Source organism: Podarcis melisellensis (assembly GCF_964234715.1).
Source record: "Podarcis melisellensis genome assembly, chromosome: 11".
NCBI lineage: Eukaryota > Metazoa > Chordata > Lepidosauria > Squamata > Lacertidae > Podarcis > Podarcis melisellensis.
In genome coordinates this window covers 16,860,182-16,877,793 of record NC_138543.1, presented here as the reverse complement: position 1 = coordinate 16,877,793, position 17,612 = coordinate 16,860,182, and the positions used below count along the sequence as shown (strand labels likewise).

Below are 17,612 nucleotides of genomic sequence, written 5' to 3'. Positions count from 1 at the left end.
TTTGTTTTTTGTCTTTGCTCTATAGGATGTGACATGTGTGCAGATAATCGTAATGGAGAGTGCCCCATGCATGGCCCTTTGCACTCTTTACGCCGCCTGGTGGGCACTAGTAGTGCTGCTGCCGCCGCCCCTCCACCTGAGATTCCTGAGTGGCTTCGGGATCTGCCCCGGGAAGTGTGTCTGTGCACCAGCACTGTGCCTGGTTTGGCCTATGGCATCTGTGCTGCTCAAAGGATTCAGCAGGGCACCTGGATCGGGCCTTTCCAGGGAGTTCTCCTTCTGCCAGAAAAGGTGCAAGCAGGAGCCACCAGGAACACCCAACACCTCTGGGAAGTAAGTCACAGTTCAAAGCATTTTGGTTTTTAATGTCTGATAATGCATTCAATATATGTTTCATGAGATTTTCAAAAGACCTTTTTTTCACTATCAAAAGCTCACATCTTTTCTGTTTGGATATGTCATTAGTAGCAAGAAGCTGCAAATTCCAGTATATATATTTTTAATAAAACAGATTCTTACAGATGTTAAGAAAGATGTACAATAATATTGTTTTTAGTTCTGCAAAACAACTGGAAGTAAGTTTAGCTGAAATTTGTAGGACTCCAAACATGATTATAGGGATAACAATCCCTTAAATCCTAAAAGTCATAATTTTTGTAGTTTTGCAAATTATTTTGTTATTGGGCTGCTTTTTACTTTCTCTTCTGACATAGTGTGAACCATCTGCAGCTAATTCAAAAAGTGAAAAAAGAGAGCAATTTTTCTATTAGCTTATGTATTAACTGCCAAAGCAGGTACTAATCCTCTGTTGTTCGATGAAAGAAGCTTAGTTTATAAGCCTGTTTTAAATAACAAAGGGTTTTACAGGGCCTTTTTAAAATGTAACATTTCTAGCATTGTAAACTTTAAACTGCGAATCAGGCCAACTCTTTCTTCCCCATCTCTCTAATATGCTGATTATGGTGCTGGATTCCTGGGCTTTTAAAACCACAGTTTCCTGCTTCATTCCAAACAGATAACTGTGTATTAATGTTGGTTTATTAAGCAGCACAGGATCTTAAACCATGTTTTTATCCTGATTAGTAAACCAACATAAAACTACAGATCCCCCATTACTTTTGAAATGGAGAACCGTGGTTTAAAGAGCCTCTTGGAAAGCACACACCTAGCACCCTAATCAGTTGACTGGTGCAGAAAGCATGTCTTCAAAGAAAGTTGCTGTAACCATTGATCAGCTGATCGGCTGTTACAGCCACTGCCTATGAACTTTCACTGGTGTCAAACACTTGATGTTATTATCCCATCTGTTGATTGACAGGTCAGTGATCTGCCCACCTGTTAAGTTGTCCCACAAGGAGTGGGGAAGGATCTGGTGATCCATCTAAACCGAGTTCCCCACTTCTGCTGTTGCTGATCTGAAAACTACTCAGTTATCTCAGGTGCTCACTAAGTGACAGAAAGTGTTGGGCCATGGTTCCCCACGTGGGGTATCCCCCCCCCACAGGGGGGCAATTGATTTTTAAGGGGGCAATTTGGGACCAAGTTATTAACAGCTAAGCCTTTTAGGCTTCCTACACGTGAATAGGAATTCACTTTTTGAATAATAAGAATTATATGTCACGGGGGGGAGGGGTGGATCAAGATTTTAGAGATGCTTAGGTGGAGCATGGCCAAAAAAAGGTTGGGAACCACTGGTGTAGGGGAAAAGACCTATGCACAGGGAACACTCCTGATTATGGTTGTCTTCACACATGTCACATCCTATGAAGTGCTAAGTACAGAAGCAAATAGGGAAGCAAATAGGAAGCCATTGTAGCGATTAAATGAGGAGAGCCTCGGGATCTGAATTAAGAGAGTTGAATTTGTAAAACAGAGAAGGCTGAGGTGTGACAACAAAATTAGAGAGACAATTGCAGTACTAAAGGCCAGGCAGTTTACCAAGGGGAAGGGGGTATAAGAGGAACAGCTGTATTTTCACAATGTGGTACAGAAAGAATCACATGACTTCAAAATGGACTGTATGTAGCAAAGAAGAGGAGACAACCAAAGATAAATCCAAAGCTTTGTGCCTGATTTACAAGATGGATTTTGAAGATGGCCAATGAATGTAGAGAGCAAGAAAAATGAAGAGTTTGTTCTTAAATGTACTAAGTTTAAGATGCCAATGTAAGAAATATTAGGCAGGCAGTTGATGTATTGGATGGAAAGAGAATGTTCTCAGTCAGAGAAATGGAACTAGATACCATCAGCATAAAGCACAAGATGTTTGTGTGTAGAGAGAATAGCAAAGAGCCAAGAATAGGTCCCTGAAGCCCCACAACAGAGAAGAGGAAAAAGGTGCCCAGGGCTGAAATACTGAATGAGTGATGTTGCAAAAGCAGTCGATGAGAACAGAATCGTGGACACCAAGGTATAAAGGGAGCTAACCAGGATAGAAACAGCGGAATGTAGTCAAGCAGGATGAATATAGTTCAGTGCAGTGCAGATGATGGAAGCCTGCTTGTAGTGGGTCTAAAGAGGATTTTGAGAAAATATAGGGGAAGCAGTCGGAGTTTGTGGCAGTGGTTTGGAGGCAAATGGTAGGAGTGAAATTCTAGAGTATATGAAGAGACAGAATAGATCAAAGGCTATATTTTAAAAATGAGGGTCATTGTTGCAATACAGTACATGTAGAAGAGACCAGAGGGGAGAAAATGACAGCCCAGTTGTATTTATGCTATACAAACCGCTCTGTAGCAAAATCTGTTAAGATTCTCAGAATGAGGATGTTCAACATAATCGGCGCACTAAAGGAGCATCTAGCTTCCTAATCATAGTGCTGTTAAATGCACTCTGAAAATGCTGATTCTGAATGGTCCCATAGTAGTTTCCAGCATGAATAAAAAACATTGAAAGACCATTGCAAAGACAATTAAACACCAGTCCAGATGTGGTCTCTTTTATTTGCTTTGCTTTGGCAAACATCTGGATTATTGCATTTGATGTATAGTTGGACACTTTGGACATATTTTTTGGCATGCCTGTGTTAGAGCTCCTGCCACACATTCAGTGTTTGCTTTGTATGTAATCCATACAGTTCAATGTACAGCAGTTTGAAGTAAATTAAACACCATTCCATTACCTCACGACATGGCCTGACACCTATGGGTGTTCATTGGGAAATTATACAGTTCTTTATCAATCAGCCAAGTCCTTTTTATAGCTTACAGAAAAGATCATCTCTTTTGAAAGCCAAAAATATGAATCATTTTACTTGTGAGTCCTTTAATTTTTCCTTTTGGCCATTTTTTTAACCAATGCAGAATTTGCTTGTGTGTTATGAAAATACAATAAACACTGATTTATTTAAAGCAAAAAAATATTGCTGGGTTTAGCAAGTAAACACTGTTCTTTCTAAGACATAAATTGATTCCATCCGAATTCAATAATATTTCTAGAGTTTGTTCAGTTCGAGTTAATGAAAACAATTCTTTCCTAACCTTGTTGCAAAGAAAGCAACCCTTTAAAAAAATAAATTGGGGCTTATTGATGAGAATGAGATAATTTTCTCTTAATGTGTTTTCTAATAAAGAAGTGAAACTGCACTCGCTTCCAATATATATGAAAAGATTATCTCAGTTATTAATGTGTCTTTATTCCCAGGAGAAAAATTAATCTAGTTGCGTAAGGTTTCCACTTTCTGTTTAACATCAAATTGTAATAAGACTAGACTTAAGGAATGCATAGAGGCCACACTTTAAATTCCATTGGAATATAATGCAGACATTTTAAAGGCTTGAATGTTCTTGTTATTGAAGTTTTTCAGACTTTAAGGTTTTAGTAAAATAAAGGTCTGGAAAGCTGTGGATGGCAATTTGCTGCCCCCCCCCCCCAACATTGAGGTAGGGAATTGTAACTATTTGGAGCACAAAGATGAAAACGTTTGCTGAAGTTCCATTGACAGATCTATGGAAGCATAAGATTCTATTGACTCTTAATTTTTATGGTCATAAATTGTTCACCTAAGTCTTTGTGCACCAGAAATGAGTTAACGCTTTCCCTCTCTATGAGATATTTAAGGATCTCTTGTAATGTGTGGCACTTTATTAGATTGCAAGTTTGCAGTCAAGATCTACGTTATATTTAGTTTTCGTACAGCTCCCAGGAAACCTGTTATAGTAGTAGTAGTTTTAGTAATCATAACAACAGCAGCAATAATTTGGAATGTTGTAAGAATTTATTTTCGGATATGTTCTTTAAAAAGATTATATAGTATGTTTTGTCACCTAAAAAAAGTAAATATGCCTTTACATGGCTGTCTCAGATCTTATAGCTTGGATCCACAGATAACTTGACTTACGTGAAAGTACACCTCCGCTTGTGAAGGGCAGCTTCACTGAATTATCCCAGTTTCCTAGTTGCACTTCATTCCCATGTGTCCCATTAAATGTAATTCCAAAGGGTCCCTTAACTCAGGAGGTGGGTGGGGCAGCCAGGAAAGCTCTGCTGTGTGAGTAGAGTTCCGCTTGTCTGTCTCTGGGTCCAACCGAATGGAAATTAAATCAATGGAATTGTGTTTAAGATCTTAACCTGGCACTTGGAATCTAAGATTCAGAGGGAGCTCTCGTTATTCCTAAAACAATTAGTTGTGCTTAATCCCTGCTGAAATCCATGAAGCTAGTTTTCACAACTAACAAATCTTCAATTTCAAAGGCATTTAAATGCTATTAAAGGCGGACCCTTATAGTCCTATCCAACCTATGGGGGGAAAGAGACACAGAGAACATTTTAAGCATATCAGTAGTAGCATGAACACAAAGTTGTGTTCCCATTATCTCCACTACACTTAAAATATATACATATTTTATTTTTTATGTATTACATTAATATCCTACCTTTCTCTTTCTCCCCATTTTATCCTCACAACAACCCTGTGTGGTAGGTCAGGCTGAAAGACTTATAATGGGCCCGGGGTCACCCAGTGAGCTTCATGGCTGAGCAGCTTTTTCATCCACATTCTATACATGTGAATATTAAGAGAAGGTGCCTTATTTTGATCAGGGTGCATCGCTCATTTAATGAGTGAAAGCAGTTGAATACAATAGAAATAAGATCAGCTGAGGGCAGGCGTCATAAAAAGACATTTAAATCCTAGGGAGCCTACACATTTGACTGTACTGTAATTAAAATGGCCAAGGGTCCATTTACACAAGACATTTTGAATCTGCTTATGGGAAATTTGAGGGTACGTTTCTCATGGATACAAAAAAGAGCTACAATCTTTACCTTTTTTCCCTAGTAAGGAGCAAGTTCCAGTTGTACTGATAGATTTGCCTCAAGATTCCCTAAGCTACATTTAAGTCTAGGTTTTTGATGCAGGAAAGCACAAGGGGATAAAATTATGTGCAAACCATAGCTTTATTAAGATGAAAATTATGTTTCTCAGCAATCCATCATCTAGAATTCTAGACTGCTTGTCAGCTCTGTTTCAAATATGTCATGTTCATGAAATTCAAATAATTTTGCCCTGAAAATAAACCTTAGTAATGTTATCATTACAGTTCTCAATATGGAGAGTAAAAGAGTTATACTTTATGCCTAATATAATGGGAAAATATTGTCTTACACGAGACTCCTCTTTTATTACATTTTTTAAAAAAATGTCTGAGTATTTTGGACTTTTATGTAGATTGTAAAACTGATTCTGCTAGAAACATTTCTGTTCTCTAACTTATTGGGAAATTAGTTAGAGTTGGGGTGCAAATTTGGTCTAATCTATAGTCTTAACACTGTCTACTCAGAAGTAAGTCTCACAGAATTCAGTGGGGTTTATTCCCAAGAAAATGCATATAGGATTTCAGCTAAAGTACCATTTCCGGTTCAACATCTCTACAGGAAAGTAAGTGTAGAAGTAAATTTCTGTAACGCGGTTTGCTCCACAACCATTTTAGGGATTGTTGGAATTCTGTTGACTAGCTACCATGAGTATTGTAGTTCTCTTGCTTATCTACTACTAAATAAACCCTATCTTACTAATAGTGCAATTTTATGCATGTTTACTCAGAAGTAACTCTTACTGGCTTGGATCCTAAGTTGCTGCTTGGTTCATGTAAAGGAGGATGTGATTTTTACCAACAACCCTCCATTGTCAGTCCTGTCCCACATTCCACATCATTTTTCATTGATCTGTATCACCAAGGAGCAGTTTTTTCGGTGCACAAGGGACTGCAGAGGGGAGAGGGAAGGTCCTGCTCCATCTATGTAAATGGTTCAATTTGTTTAGGGAAAGCTAGACTGCAGGCCCAATGTGTTGAATGGGACTTGCAGTTCCCAAGTAAGCATGTAATAGATTGCCTGCTTCACTTGTTTATGTTTGTTTGTTGTTAGCATGCAGTTTGAGTCAACCATATTTCTGGTTCTAGTCCAGAAATATACATGTATCCATGAACAGCGCATTACTTTGTGCATACATCTGCACACACCCAGTTACTTAAGAAATGCTTGACACTGTCAACTGTACCAACAATGGTCACTCATTTTAGAGGAATGGAGTGGCCCCACTCCTGTTACCAGAGATCAGCTTTGAGAAAGTTTACTATATCAGCCATATGCTCAGTACTCCATGTGCAGGGTCCAGTCCAGTTTGCTGCAACATATGGACCACCTTTGTTTGGATAAAATGTGTGTATAAGAGAATTCTATTTAAATAAGCTTAATGTTGAATTTAAATGAAAAATAAAACATTGATACATAAATTTATATTTGTGTTTTAATCCGATATTAATGTGATTTAAAATATAAGGTATTTTATTTGAAATAAGTAAAGTTATTTACAGAGATAATGCACTGCCTCTGTATCTGAAAGAGACAGTACTAATTTATATTCACTTTATTTTTACTTCAGTTTCATCACTATCAAACATCTAATTGCACTCTTTTAACAGTTGAAATATATAATACAACTGTGGATCTCTTTCAGTTTTCATTCTAACCAGTGGGTGATCTTGCATCAGTCATGTAAACAGAAGCAAGATTGAGTCCCCCTAAAATCTATTTCCAAAAATAAATAATTTATTTCTTCATTGAAATCCCATTTTTCGAACAAGCATGTTTTACTTATATGGGTACTGCAATGCTAATATACAATTCTGTATGTCATACAGTGGTACCTCAGGTTAAGTATTTAATTCGTTCCGGAGGTCCGTTCTTAACCTGAAACTGTTCTTAACCTGAGGTACCACTTTAGCTAATGGAGCCTCCCGCTGCCACTGTGCCACCACCGTGCGATTTCTCTTCTTACCCTGAAGCAAAGTTCTTAACTCGAGGTACTGTTTCTGGGTTAGCGGAGTCTGTAACCTGAAGCATCTGTAACCCAAGGTACCACTGTATAGGTGAACTGTCGTCCCAAAATTATAATCAGTATTTCAGCAGCCCATGACTCCTCTCATTTATATAGAATTAATCTTTTTGGCATATCTCTTTTAAAGTCTTGAAACAATGTTGTTCTGCAAAATATTATTGCTCATAAATATGAGTCTTTATACTGAATAAAACCTGGCTTCAAAAGCTTAGACTTATCCCCCACCCCCAAATACCTCATTGAATTTTTTTGATTTCATCTGAAAGACTAAAGGCGGCACTTTAATAAGATGTATTAATGCCTAAAATAGAGTGCACATCTGATGTCAGTATGATATTGATGTGATATGCTGATAAAAACCTGATTATTGTGCTGAAATGCCATATAAAACCTGCCATGCTGGAAACATTTCAGAGAGTTTCCTTGCTCATTTGTTATCTACTTTTACATCGTGGGATTTTATGGCCTGCAGATATTCCTTGCGTGGTGAATTTGAATGCATATGCTCTTGAAGAACAACTCTCTCTCTCACACACACGTGTGCACACACAGAAATATAGCCCAATATTTGCTTTGCTTCTAAGCCAATGCCACTTCCCATCCCCCCGATAAGTCACAGAATTCCATTATCCAAATTGTTACACATGTGTGACAGAGGTTGACCTTTAGTCATGTCAATCCTTTTTGTGTAGGCCTCAGGCTCCAGCTTAATAGCTCAAAGCCTGATTTACTCACTGTAATAGGGGCAGAAGGTCGAGCAATTGTCAGCCTGCCTGCTCATACCTTTCTCAGAGCCTGGTTGAAGGCTGTTAACACAAAGCTTTTCAAAGTGAATTTACAACCACCACCACTGACAGAGGCCAATCAGTACACCATAAATGTCAGGTTAGTGAGATTGAGCAGTAAGTAAAGTACTGACAGCCCACCATTGGCTGAAATCAATTGCTTAAGATTTAACTGAGAATAGCAATCTACGTATAACCATGTCTAAATATGTAGTGAGAGTTCCATATTAGATTTACATATTGGCAACACAAAGGGTACCACCAGCTGTAACCTACATTAAAGTATTTCTCTTATTTCAAGGGAAATCTTCTCATTCCATGGTATTGCCGCTTTGCAGAACATAAAATGTGGGTGCCAGAATATATCAGATCCGTAGGACAAATGCCATAGTGTAGCTCCACGGTGCCTCTTATATTTTTGTATTTTTATCTAGAAACCCTGTTTACTGCACTGAGCTTTTATAATAGCACCATCACCTGTTTCTGATGGTGCTTGGCTGTTCATAGCTTGGCTGTTATATTTCCTCCCTGTACTCCTTCCACTTTTTCTCCTCCTCCTAATTTAGTACATGGCTGAAGAAGGGTGAAGGAAAACAGATACAGCACTGCCAGAGAAAATATATGATGGTTTTTATCTTGCATCAGTAAAGCTTAATAATTTTCATCTATTAAGTGATACACTCAAAGCCTGTAATTTGATTCACTGATTTGGTCTAAGCTTCATTTGGAAGGAAACTGTGACTCTTCATCCTGCTATTCTGTAATGGAAGACTATCATGAAAGTCACTAATGAGTGATTACATTCTGAGGGTTTGAATATCCATGAGATGTAGTAACTAACAAGACTGAATGTTTTTATCATTTTGTGCAATGACAGCTTGGACAACAATTCATTTGGCTTTGATGGCATCAGCATTAAAATGTAAGAATCCATTAAAATGCTGTATGCAAGGATTTATAAATTAGGCAATTTCCTTGATTATTGCAACCATTTACAAAATTGATTGTCCCAGTGTGGCATAGGCAGATTCCAACAATGATCATTGACAAGAGGCATGTACTTGAATATCTATATTCATTGTTCACTAAAATAGGATGCCTCTCTACTATTGCACTTCTCTCCATCTCAAGGTCAATCATGCACTGAAATAAGTCTCTTAATGTAAGAGATCACACATCTTTAAAGAAGGCTCACATGCTATTTATAGACTAGTCAAGATAGCTAGATAGCTTTTTTTCTTTCACCCTTAATTTGCTTGCTTACAGTCTTAGACATTCGATACCATCTGTACTGAATATTCTCTTTGCAGCCTGTTATTGAGAGGTAAATAATTTTTGTAAATTGCAGTAGTAAATATTTATTTGATTAAAGATATAAAAGTCAATAAAGTGTTTTATTTGTTTCTTCCTAAAGTTCTAATTAACCAATAGATATACTGTATGGTAACTTGATCTCAGTCAATTTTCCCCGAGAAGACATAATAAGGATGTTATGTCACAAAGTGAATATGTTCTTGAGTTAAGTTCCCTATTTCAGAACCAGTAAAATAAATCATCTAACTGCATAGGCATTAACCACAAAACCACAATTTCCCTTCAAATATGAAAAAGCAGATGTGTGCATAATAATATTTTTGGGGGGAAACAGTTTTAAAATATCAAACATAAAGTCAGGCTTTTTTCTGAAAATAAAATATTATTTTCAGACACATGTGGTAGGCAGTAAATAAATAAATATGAGCCAGACTCCAATCACCTTATGGTCATGATATGGACCACTGTTGCAGCTGTGGTTTAGGCAAAATTCTTGTACAGGATGGTGCTACAATCTGGAATGGGTGCTTACCCAGTCTCCAGGTGAGCGGCAGTTGTGGCCCGTTGTGGCAGTCCCTCGGCTCCACAGAGCAAAAGACCTTCCCATCAGGTGACCAGCATTTGGGGAATCTCCTCAGGGAGGGTGGGATAGCTCACTATCTGCTTGATTGCAAACTGGCTAATCAAGTGGCTAGAGGGCCTGGCTATAAAGGACAGCTGCACCCAAACTAATAACAGGTCAGGATGAAATGGTTCATCACCCCTAACTCAAACAGGTACGATCACAAGGTACCCCATTAGAGGGATCTATTGGGAAGACTCTGTCCAGAAGCAAAGTGTGAGGGCCGACAGGCCATAGAAGTTCTGGCAGTGGCTTTAGGGGGCCACCGAGGCAGACCCATGTCCTGAGAAGGTCCCCTAATCCCTTGAGATGTTCCTGAACTCCTGACTCCCATTGTGCTGGACCATTGGCCCTGCTTAGCTGTGGCTGATGGGAGTGGTAGTCAATCAATATTGGAAGGGTCACAGGTTCCCCAGTCTTGATCTAGAGAGAGATCCTTACAGGTAATGGAGATGAATGTTTCTGCACTGCTTGAGCCACCTTAGCTTGTTCTCTTGACACTTCCCATGTGCTTAATTTTCAAAATCTGTGACTTGCTGGTGAAATTGGCAGAGCATTGAGCTTTAGTATTCTCTATCTTTTTACAAGTTTCACATTGCTTAATGTATTGCTCTTGAAAACACTGTATCTAAGGCAGCTTAAATATATTGCAAAAAAGTTTCACTAAAGTTTGTGGATGCAAATAGTGTGTTTCAAAGGAAACACATTATTTTGCCCAAATTTTACTTTTAAACATCCCCCTTCTCTCCCTGATGCTGATGAAATCTTTAACCAATGCCATGACAGCACATAACATAAGGCCTCAATTTTTTAAAAAGTTCATCATTTTAGCAGTTAATTCGATTTGAATTATGTCACCTTCAGAAGAATGACTCATGCAGGTATTATCAAATTTGTATTTTAAAGAATGATGGATGAGAGCTAATTCTCTAAACATGGTTTTGATAATGTTGAAAAGTTTTCATAACAGGAAGGTTGTTTTATATCTTGGCCACATCTTGTGTTCATCTCCAGCAAACCAGGTTCAGAATAGCAGATAATATTTAATTAGCCACTTAGAATGTTTGCTAAGATATTGGGCCCTCTGAAGTGGTTTTTTTTAAAAGATGGAAATGCATATAAAATGCTCCAGCTATGTGTAAATGGTAATTAAAAATTACTGCACAATAAAGAAGATTAATTCTGATCTGAGTACATAACTTCTGATCAAAGAAGTTCCACTTGGTTGTCTCAGTCCTGAATATTTCATACAGGTGAAGCTTCTGTGTTCACATGGAATAAGCCTATCAGATGTTAATGGAGAAACAGATCCAGGTTTACATTCTTTAGGGAGGTAATGCACAGAAGTCTCTGACTCTGGTGTTTAGAATCAGGCTGTGAAGCTTCAGCTTCTGGAAGCATCATAACTCTCTGTGTGCTTTTGTACCCGTGACTCTCTTTCTGTAAGTGCCATCCACATGAGTGTCACAAAAAGATATACACTGTCATATCAGATAGAAATTGAGTAACTTAAGTTCTGTTATCAGATAAGGGTTGACACTATTGCTTTCTTGCTTCCCAGTCTTAAATGTATTGTCCAAACCTGATCCAGAGATATTGTGTGTTTTTCTGAATATATGGTCCTGTAGTATATATACTTCTGTGGCTTTCATGCACCTTGTTCAGTCTAAGAGCAATTCCATGTGCACATTCTTCCTCCATTAAAGTGAATGGAGAAGCTGTTGTGACCAAAGGAGCTATCCTAAAGTTTGTCTTACTCCTTCTCATATGAATCATTTGCAGACCGTGGAGATAATTACATTTGGGATAGAGATTTCATGTTGCAGTTTGTTGAGTATATTTGAGCATAGATGGTTCCTGCCATTAAATTTGATCTTCTTTTAACACAAAGTTTAGGGGTTGAACTTTTTTTATACTGCCATTTATTGGCATACATAATGCACCTCTCAAACACATTGCTCACCAATATAGAGTCCCCCTCCCCTGTTCTTCAGTCTTTCTATTCTATTTCCTGAAAATTGGGAACAGTTCAGCTGAAACCAATGAGATTTGCTTCAAATAACACAGTACAGACCTGAGGGCACACCTCTGCTGAAATTTTAATGATCCTCTTTTAATTTTTGCTTTCCATTTTGTACCTCTTTATTTTCCTACCATTGCTTTTAAAGCAAGCAATGATGCCCCTATTATTACGTTAATTCTACTGTTGTAGCTGTAAATTGGGTTGCAATTTAGTTGTTTGAGTGGTGCTAGGAATAGTTGAAGTCTTTAACATTTGCACATGCAGTCATAAAAGTGTCTGCTTCTTCTTCAGCCATGCAGGTATGGCTATAAGACTAATTATGGCACCGGGCCAGGTGGAATTACATTTGCTGCATGGCAGATCCACCAAAGTCAGTGGGAGTTTCAGTATACAGCAGGTGATTGACTTGTTCAATAACCATAAGAGAATTCATGGTTATCCAATACGCAACACAGTTTTGTATTTTGTCCAATAGATGGCAGTGACCCGTGTGCACATATGCCTGAACTCACCCACATATGGTCAAGTTGCCATTTAAATTTGATAAATCCATATGATTAATGAATGTTGGAAATTGGATACTGTGTCAAGAAATTGATTCCCAAAGTCCTAGTAACCACACTGTTTAAAACAATCAATGGCAGTACCAGCTTCTGATCAATAGGATTATCTTTCTCCGCTGCACATGAAAGATATAAATAGTATATGGATATGGCCTGATCTTATATAGAACCAGTGCCCCTTTCCTTGTGCTGAGCCTTTAGCTATTTCCATTGACTTCTGCTAGGCACTTCAAAGTACTTACATACATTGTGCAGTTCTTAAGATTTAGATATTAATTCAGATTCTCACAGAGCTTTATATTACCACTGAAAAGCAGAAGTGCATTGCATTGAACAGTGCATATATTGGGAAACAATAAAACCAAAAACTATGCAAGGTCTGCATAGGCTGCCAGTCTGTACCCACTTCCCTGTGAGTAAGCACCATTGAATTCACTGGGTCTTACTTCTGAGTAGGCATGTATAGGCTTGTGCTGTTAAGTGGGGAAGGGCCATGGCTCAGTAGTAGAACATCTACTTTGCATGCAGAAGACTCCAGGTTCAATCCCTGGCATGACCAAATAGGGCTGAGAAAGATGCCTGCCTAAAATCTGGGGAAACTGCTATGCAGTGCTCAGCTATGCAAGAGCACATTCGTCAACTGTTCCATCTCTGCCTCCAGCTCTTGCGAACCAGAGGAACAGAAGGACTTGGTTGACCAGGTGTTCCCCATTTCCAGGTACCTGGCACACGTAAATGTGGTGTGGCCTGTTAATTTTTTTTGTAATTTTCTAAGACTTTATTCAAAAAATAACATGCCCATCACACATTTATGTTGCATTTGATACTAGTAATTTACAGCAGCTAATTAGGAAAAATATTATTTTATTCTTAGCTCCTTCAAAACAGAGGCAACATATTTTGATATGTGAACAACTCACTGTATTATGTACAAATCTGAATAATGTCTCACTTGTGGTTTACTTGGCAGAGCACTGAGAAAGGAAGACAAGACTTGGAAGCCTGTTTTGGCTTCAGTTTTGTTTTGACTTAACTGTGTCAGTTTCCCAGTATCCTAATTGTATTTTACTGAGAAGGAGCTTACAGTTTTATGAAGAGCTTTACTGTAGGGTAGTAATCATAATAAAAAATGACTTGATTACATTTCTTGAAGTTTGTTGTTGACTGTTTTTTGTTGATCATGCTTTAAGAACAATTAACACATTGGAATGTCACTATTGCTTTTGATAATTTCAAGCTCACTTTTGATCACGATTTAAATGAAAAATGTGAAATATTTTAGAATGTGGAATCAGTTAGAGTATAGCAAAAATTATTTTATAAACAAGTCTGTGCAGATCTTTCTTATCCAATCTTCAGGTATTTGTAGCTCTGTAATAGAATTCACAGCATGTATCTAACAACCTGGATAAAATGCTTAAATCAACTAGAATTTATTTATTTATTGCCTCCTTATGGTAAAGAACATGTAATTTGATTTCGTTTTATCACATTATTTTAAAGACTAGTTGATGCAATAATATATAACATTCCACCACTCCATGTCTCATTATATATAAATAACATTCTAATCTCACCAAACTTTAAAACAGGGAATAGTATATAAATAATGGTAGAGTTGTAAATTTAAATGTGTGTAACTCTCTTAATGGCCTAGAGGAAAGATAAGATAGTTCTGCAGCTATCTGCTAAAGGGATTACTCCTTGGGTTAAGTGATAAAGGTCCATGATTTTGGGATCAGTCTCTACGGATAATACATATGTACCCTTTAGAACATATTTAAGTTGTGTTACATGGCAATAATATAGGTTCCATATTAAATACATAACTGTTTTTAATAGGGAGAGGAATTCTGGGATCCATAAGTCAATATGGCAAAATAGATGTGTATTAAAATCAATAATATTGCAATTAAAATGTTAAAAAGTAAATTCTCCAAAATTCTACCAGTGCAACCCAAATGGTAACAGATCAGCTTGAAGAAATTTTGAGGGGTGGATCTTGTATTTCTGTACTTACAAATTCCTTTATGTAACATCACATTTTGATGGGGGCGGGGATAAATTAATTGATCAGTTCAAGTCCAAAGGTTTCTACCTAGAATTAAGTTCCCTGTTAATGTTGTGTGTAAATACATATTTGGCTAGTAATAGTTGACCCTTTGGTACCGGTATCAGAATAAAAAAATTGCAATGCATTTTTAGAGCAGTAGTAAATTGTTCTTTTTATTACTATATTTCCATTGAAATAACAGTGTGAATGAACTGTGCAGCTATTATTCAGCAGCTGCCACAGCTGTCACTTTGGTGAACCACTTGATAAATTGGATCCTGATATTTACAAAATCTATTAAAATATGACCCATCATGTGTTTGTTTATATGTTGACAAGATGATGTACACACTGCAGGTCAAGGGTGAGGTGAATTGTTATGGTGTACTTGTCAAGGCAGCTTTTAAAATAAAGAGCATTTAAATAATTTGTGGAGAATAGCTGCTCAGAAAACAGTTGAATGGCAACCTACCGAATACTTATTTAGAAAACAAAACACCTCTGTGGATCTGACACAAAAACCTGTGATAGTTATCAATCAAAATATTTCTATAATATGTTTGGCAATTGGCATTTCAGATAGAGAAAATAAACAGCCATATTAAACAGAAGGTTATTGATTTAACTACTTGGGTGGTTTCCCCAGGACCACAAAGAACTTTCCATTCTCCCTTGTCACTTGCATACCTTCCCTTATCTTTCTTTCACCAAACCTTTATTAGGCATTACAGATATAGACCATCTTAAAACACCCATATACAAAAAGCGTAAAACATATACAAAGAAACAGCCATATAAGATATATAGTAACAGAAATTTTCATTGGAGTGTCTTCCTGCTAAACCGTGCCATTCACCACTGTAAGAGATAATATTAACAGGAACTCAGCCACCCTTGCAGCTACCTCCGGGGTAATGTCAGACAGGTAGAATCTGATATTTTCATTGTGCCATGATGTTAAAGGTAAAGGTCAAGGGACCCCTGACTGTTAAGTCCAGTCGTGGACGACTCTGGGGTTGCGACGCTCATCTCGCTTCACTGGCGAGGGAGCCGGCGTTTGTCCGCAGACAGCTTCCGGGTCATGTGGCCAGCATGACTAAGTCGCTTCTGGCGAACCAGATCAGCACACAGAAACACCGTTTACCTTCCTGCCGGGGTGGTACCTATTTATCTACTTGCACTTTGACATGCTTTCGAACTGCTAGGTTGGCAGGAACAAGGACCAAGCTCACCCCGTCGTGGGGATTTGAACTGCTGACCTTCTTATCTGCAAGCCCTAGGCTCTGTGGTTTAGACCACAGCGCCACCAGCTGGTGAAACTTCAGCTGGTGCAGAATTCAGTGGACAGGCTGCTTTTGGGGGCTAGATGGTTTGAGCATTTTACATGAATCCTGGCCCAACTGCACTGACTGCCTGTTGGTTTCCAGGCCCAATTCAAAGAGCTGGTTTTGAGCTATACAGTGGTACCTTGGGTTAAGTACTTAATTCGTTCCAGAGGTCCGTTCTTAACCTGAAACTGTTCTTAACCTGAAGCACCACTTTAGCTAATGGGGCCTCCTGCTGCTGCTGCGCCGCTGGAGCACAATATTTTAAAAAATTGATATTTAATCAATCTAGTAATACGATTTTACTCAAGAGAAAAAAACATTTCATGTATAAACCAAACAGAAAACTAATTTTAGAAAAAACCTAAGTTCCATAAAAGTTTTAATCAAAGGGAAAGAAGGTGGTGTGGAAAATCTCCTGTTATCTGTGCCTAATTTTGCTGTTTTACTTTAGAAGCTAATCTCATTATTCTGAATAAGAATTGGACAGGGGATACAAACAAAGTGAGAAACAATGTTTATAAATGTTTTCTGGACTCTGGGCAAGAAGATGTGTTGTGGGCAGGGATAAGGGAGAAATTTCTTTGCATTTAAAGGTGAAACTATGAAATCTACACTCTCCAAACAAATACGCAAACTAGAACACCAAATTTGCCCTTTTCCTAATATTTTGATGCAGTTTCTTAACCAATAATTGTATACAGAAATATTAGGGTAAAGTGTGCATAAGAATGTGTATATTAGTGAAAATAACAAAAGCTGCCCAATATTAAGGAAAATGTGTAAATACTGTATTTACAGTACAAAACTGTATTAAAAATGTGTATATTAGGAAAAATTCACACTAAAATGTGGAATTTTCATGAGGATTCCTTTCTTTTTTTTAAAAAAGAAACTGTTGCAGTAGAAATGTGGAGAACTCAATTTAAGACTGAAGAAATGAGAATGAAAGAATCAAACTTGACAGATGCATTCATCCTTAGTTGCAAGTCAGGGTATTATGTTCCTAAAACTTTATTCTGGGTCCAGTCTCATGGTAGAATCCCAGCACTTCATAAATGAACTTGTAGTGAATACTGTGAATCTCATAGATCCAGAAAATTCAAAGTGGAGTTTTGGAGTGAAACATGACAGGAGATCTCCATTACCTTATTTAAGTGGAAAATATTGTTCCAATCCTGCTATAATGTCAGTAAACTGAGTTCACATACCAGATTTCACTCCTTACTTAACAATTTCTCCCATGAGTTTCTCATACTTTGACTGTTTCTTGGACTTTGTATTTTGTGGTTTGGTAATAAATTATTATAATATGATACCGTGAGCAAGGCTTTGAATGTATTTTTTGGCAGGGGCAGTGCATTGTACAGAACTTTACAGCTCTGAAAGAAGAGAATACATGAATTTGATCTGTTGTTTAAAAAGTAACTTAAATGAAAAAAAATCAGGCTTCTTACATAAAAGTTTGGATGCAAAGGTTCTTTGCAGTAGTGGCAGGGCACTTATGCCCATGCACTTATGCTCATTCTCCCTGTTTCTCCCTTTCACTATAGCTTTCCCTGACCATCAAGACTAGGTTAGAATATTA

At 37.7% G+C, this 17,612-nt stretch overlaps 1 protein-coding gene across 5 annotated transcripts in view; it reads left to right on the top strand.

Moving 5' to 3' along the window:
* The window catches only part of PRDM6 (PR/SET domain 6), a 97,690-nt gene that overhangs the window by 25,288 nt on the left and 54,790 nt on the right, over window positions 1-17,612 (top strand). For all 5 annotated transcript variants that reach the window (XM_081930614.1, XM_081930613.1, XM_081930617.1 and 2 more), the window contains one exon: window positions 26-333. In XM_081930614.1, the coding sequence (XP_081786740.1) occupies window positions 26-333 (308 nt within the window). The remainder of the gene's footprint in view (window positions 1-25; window positions 334-17,612) is intronic.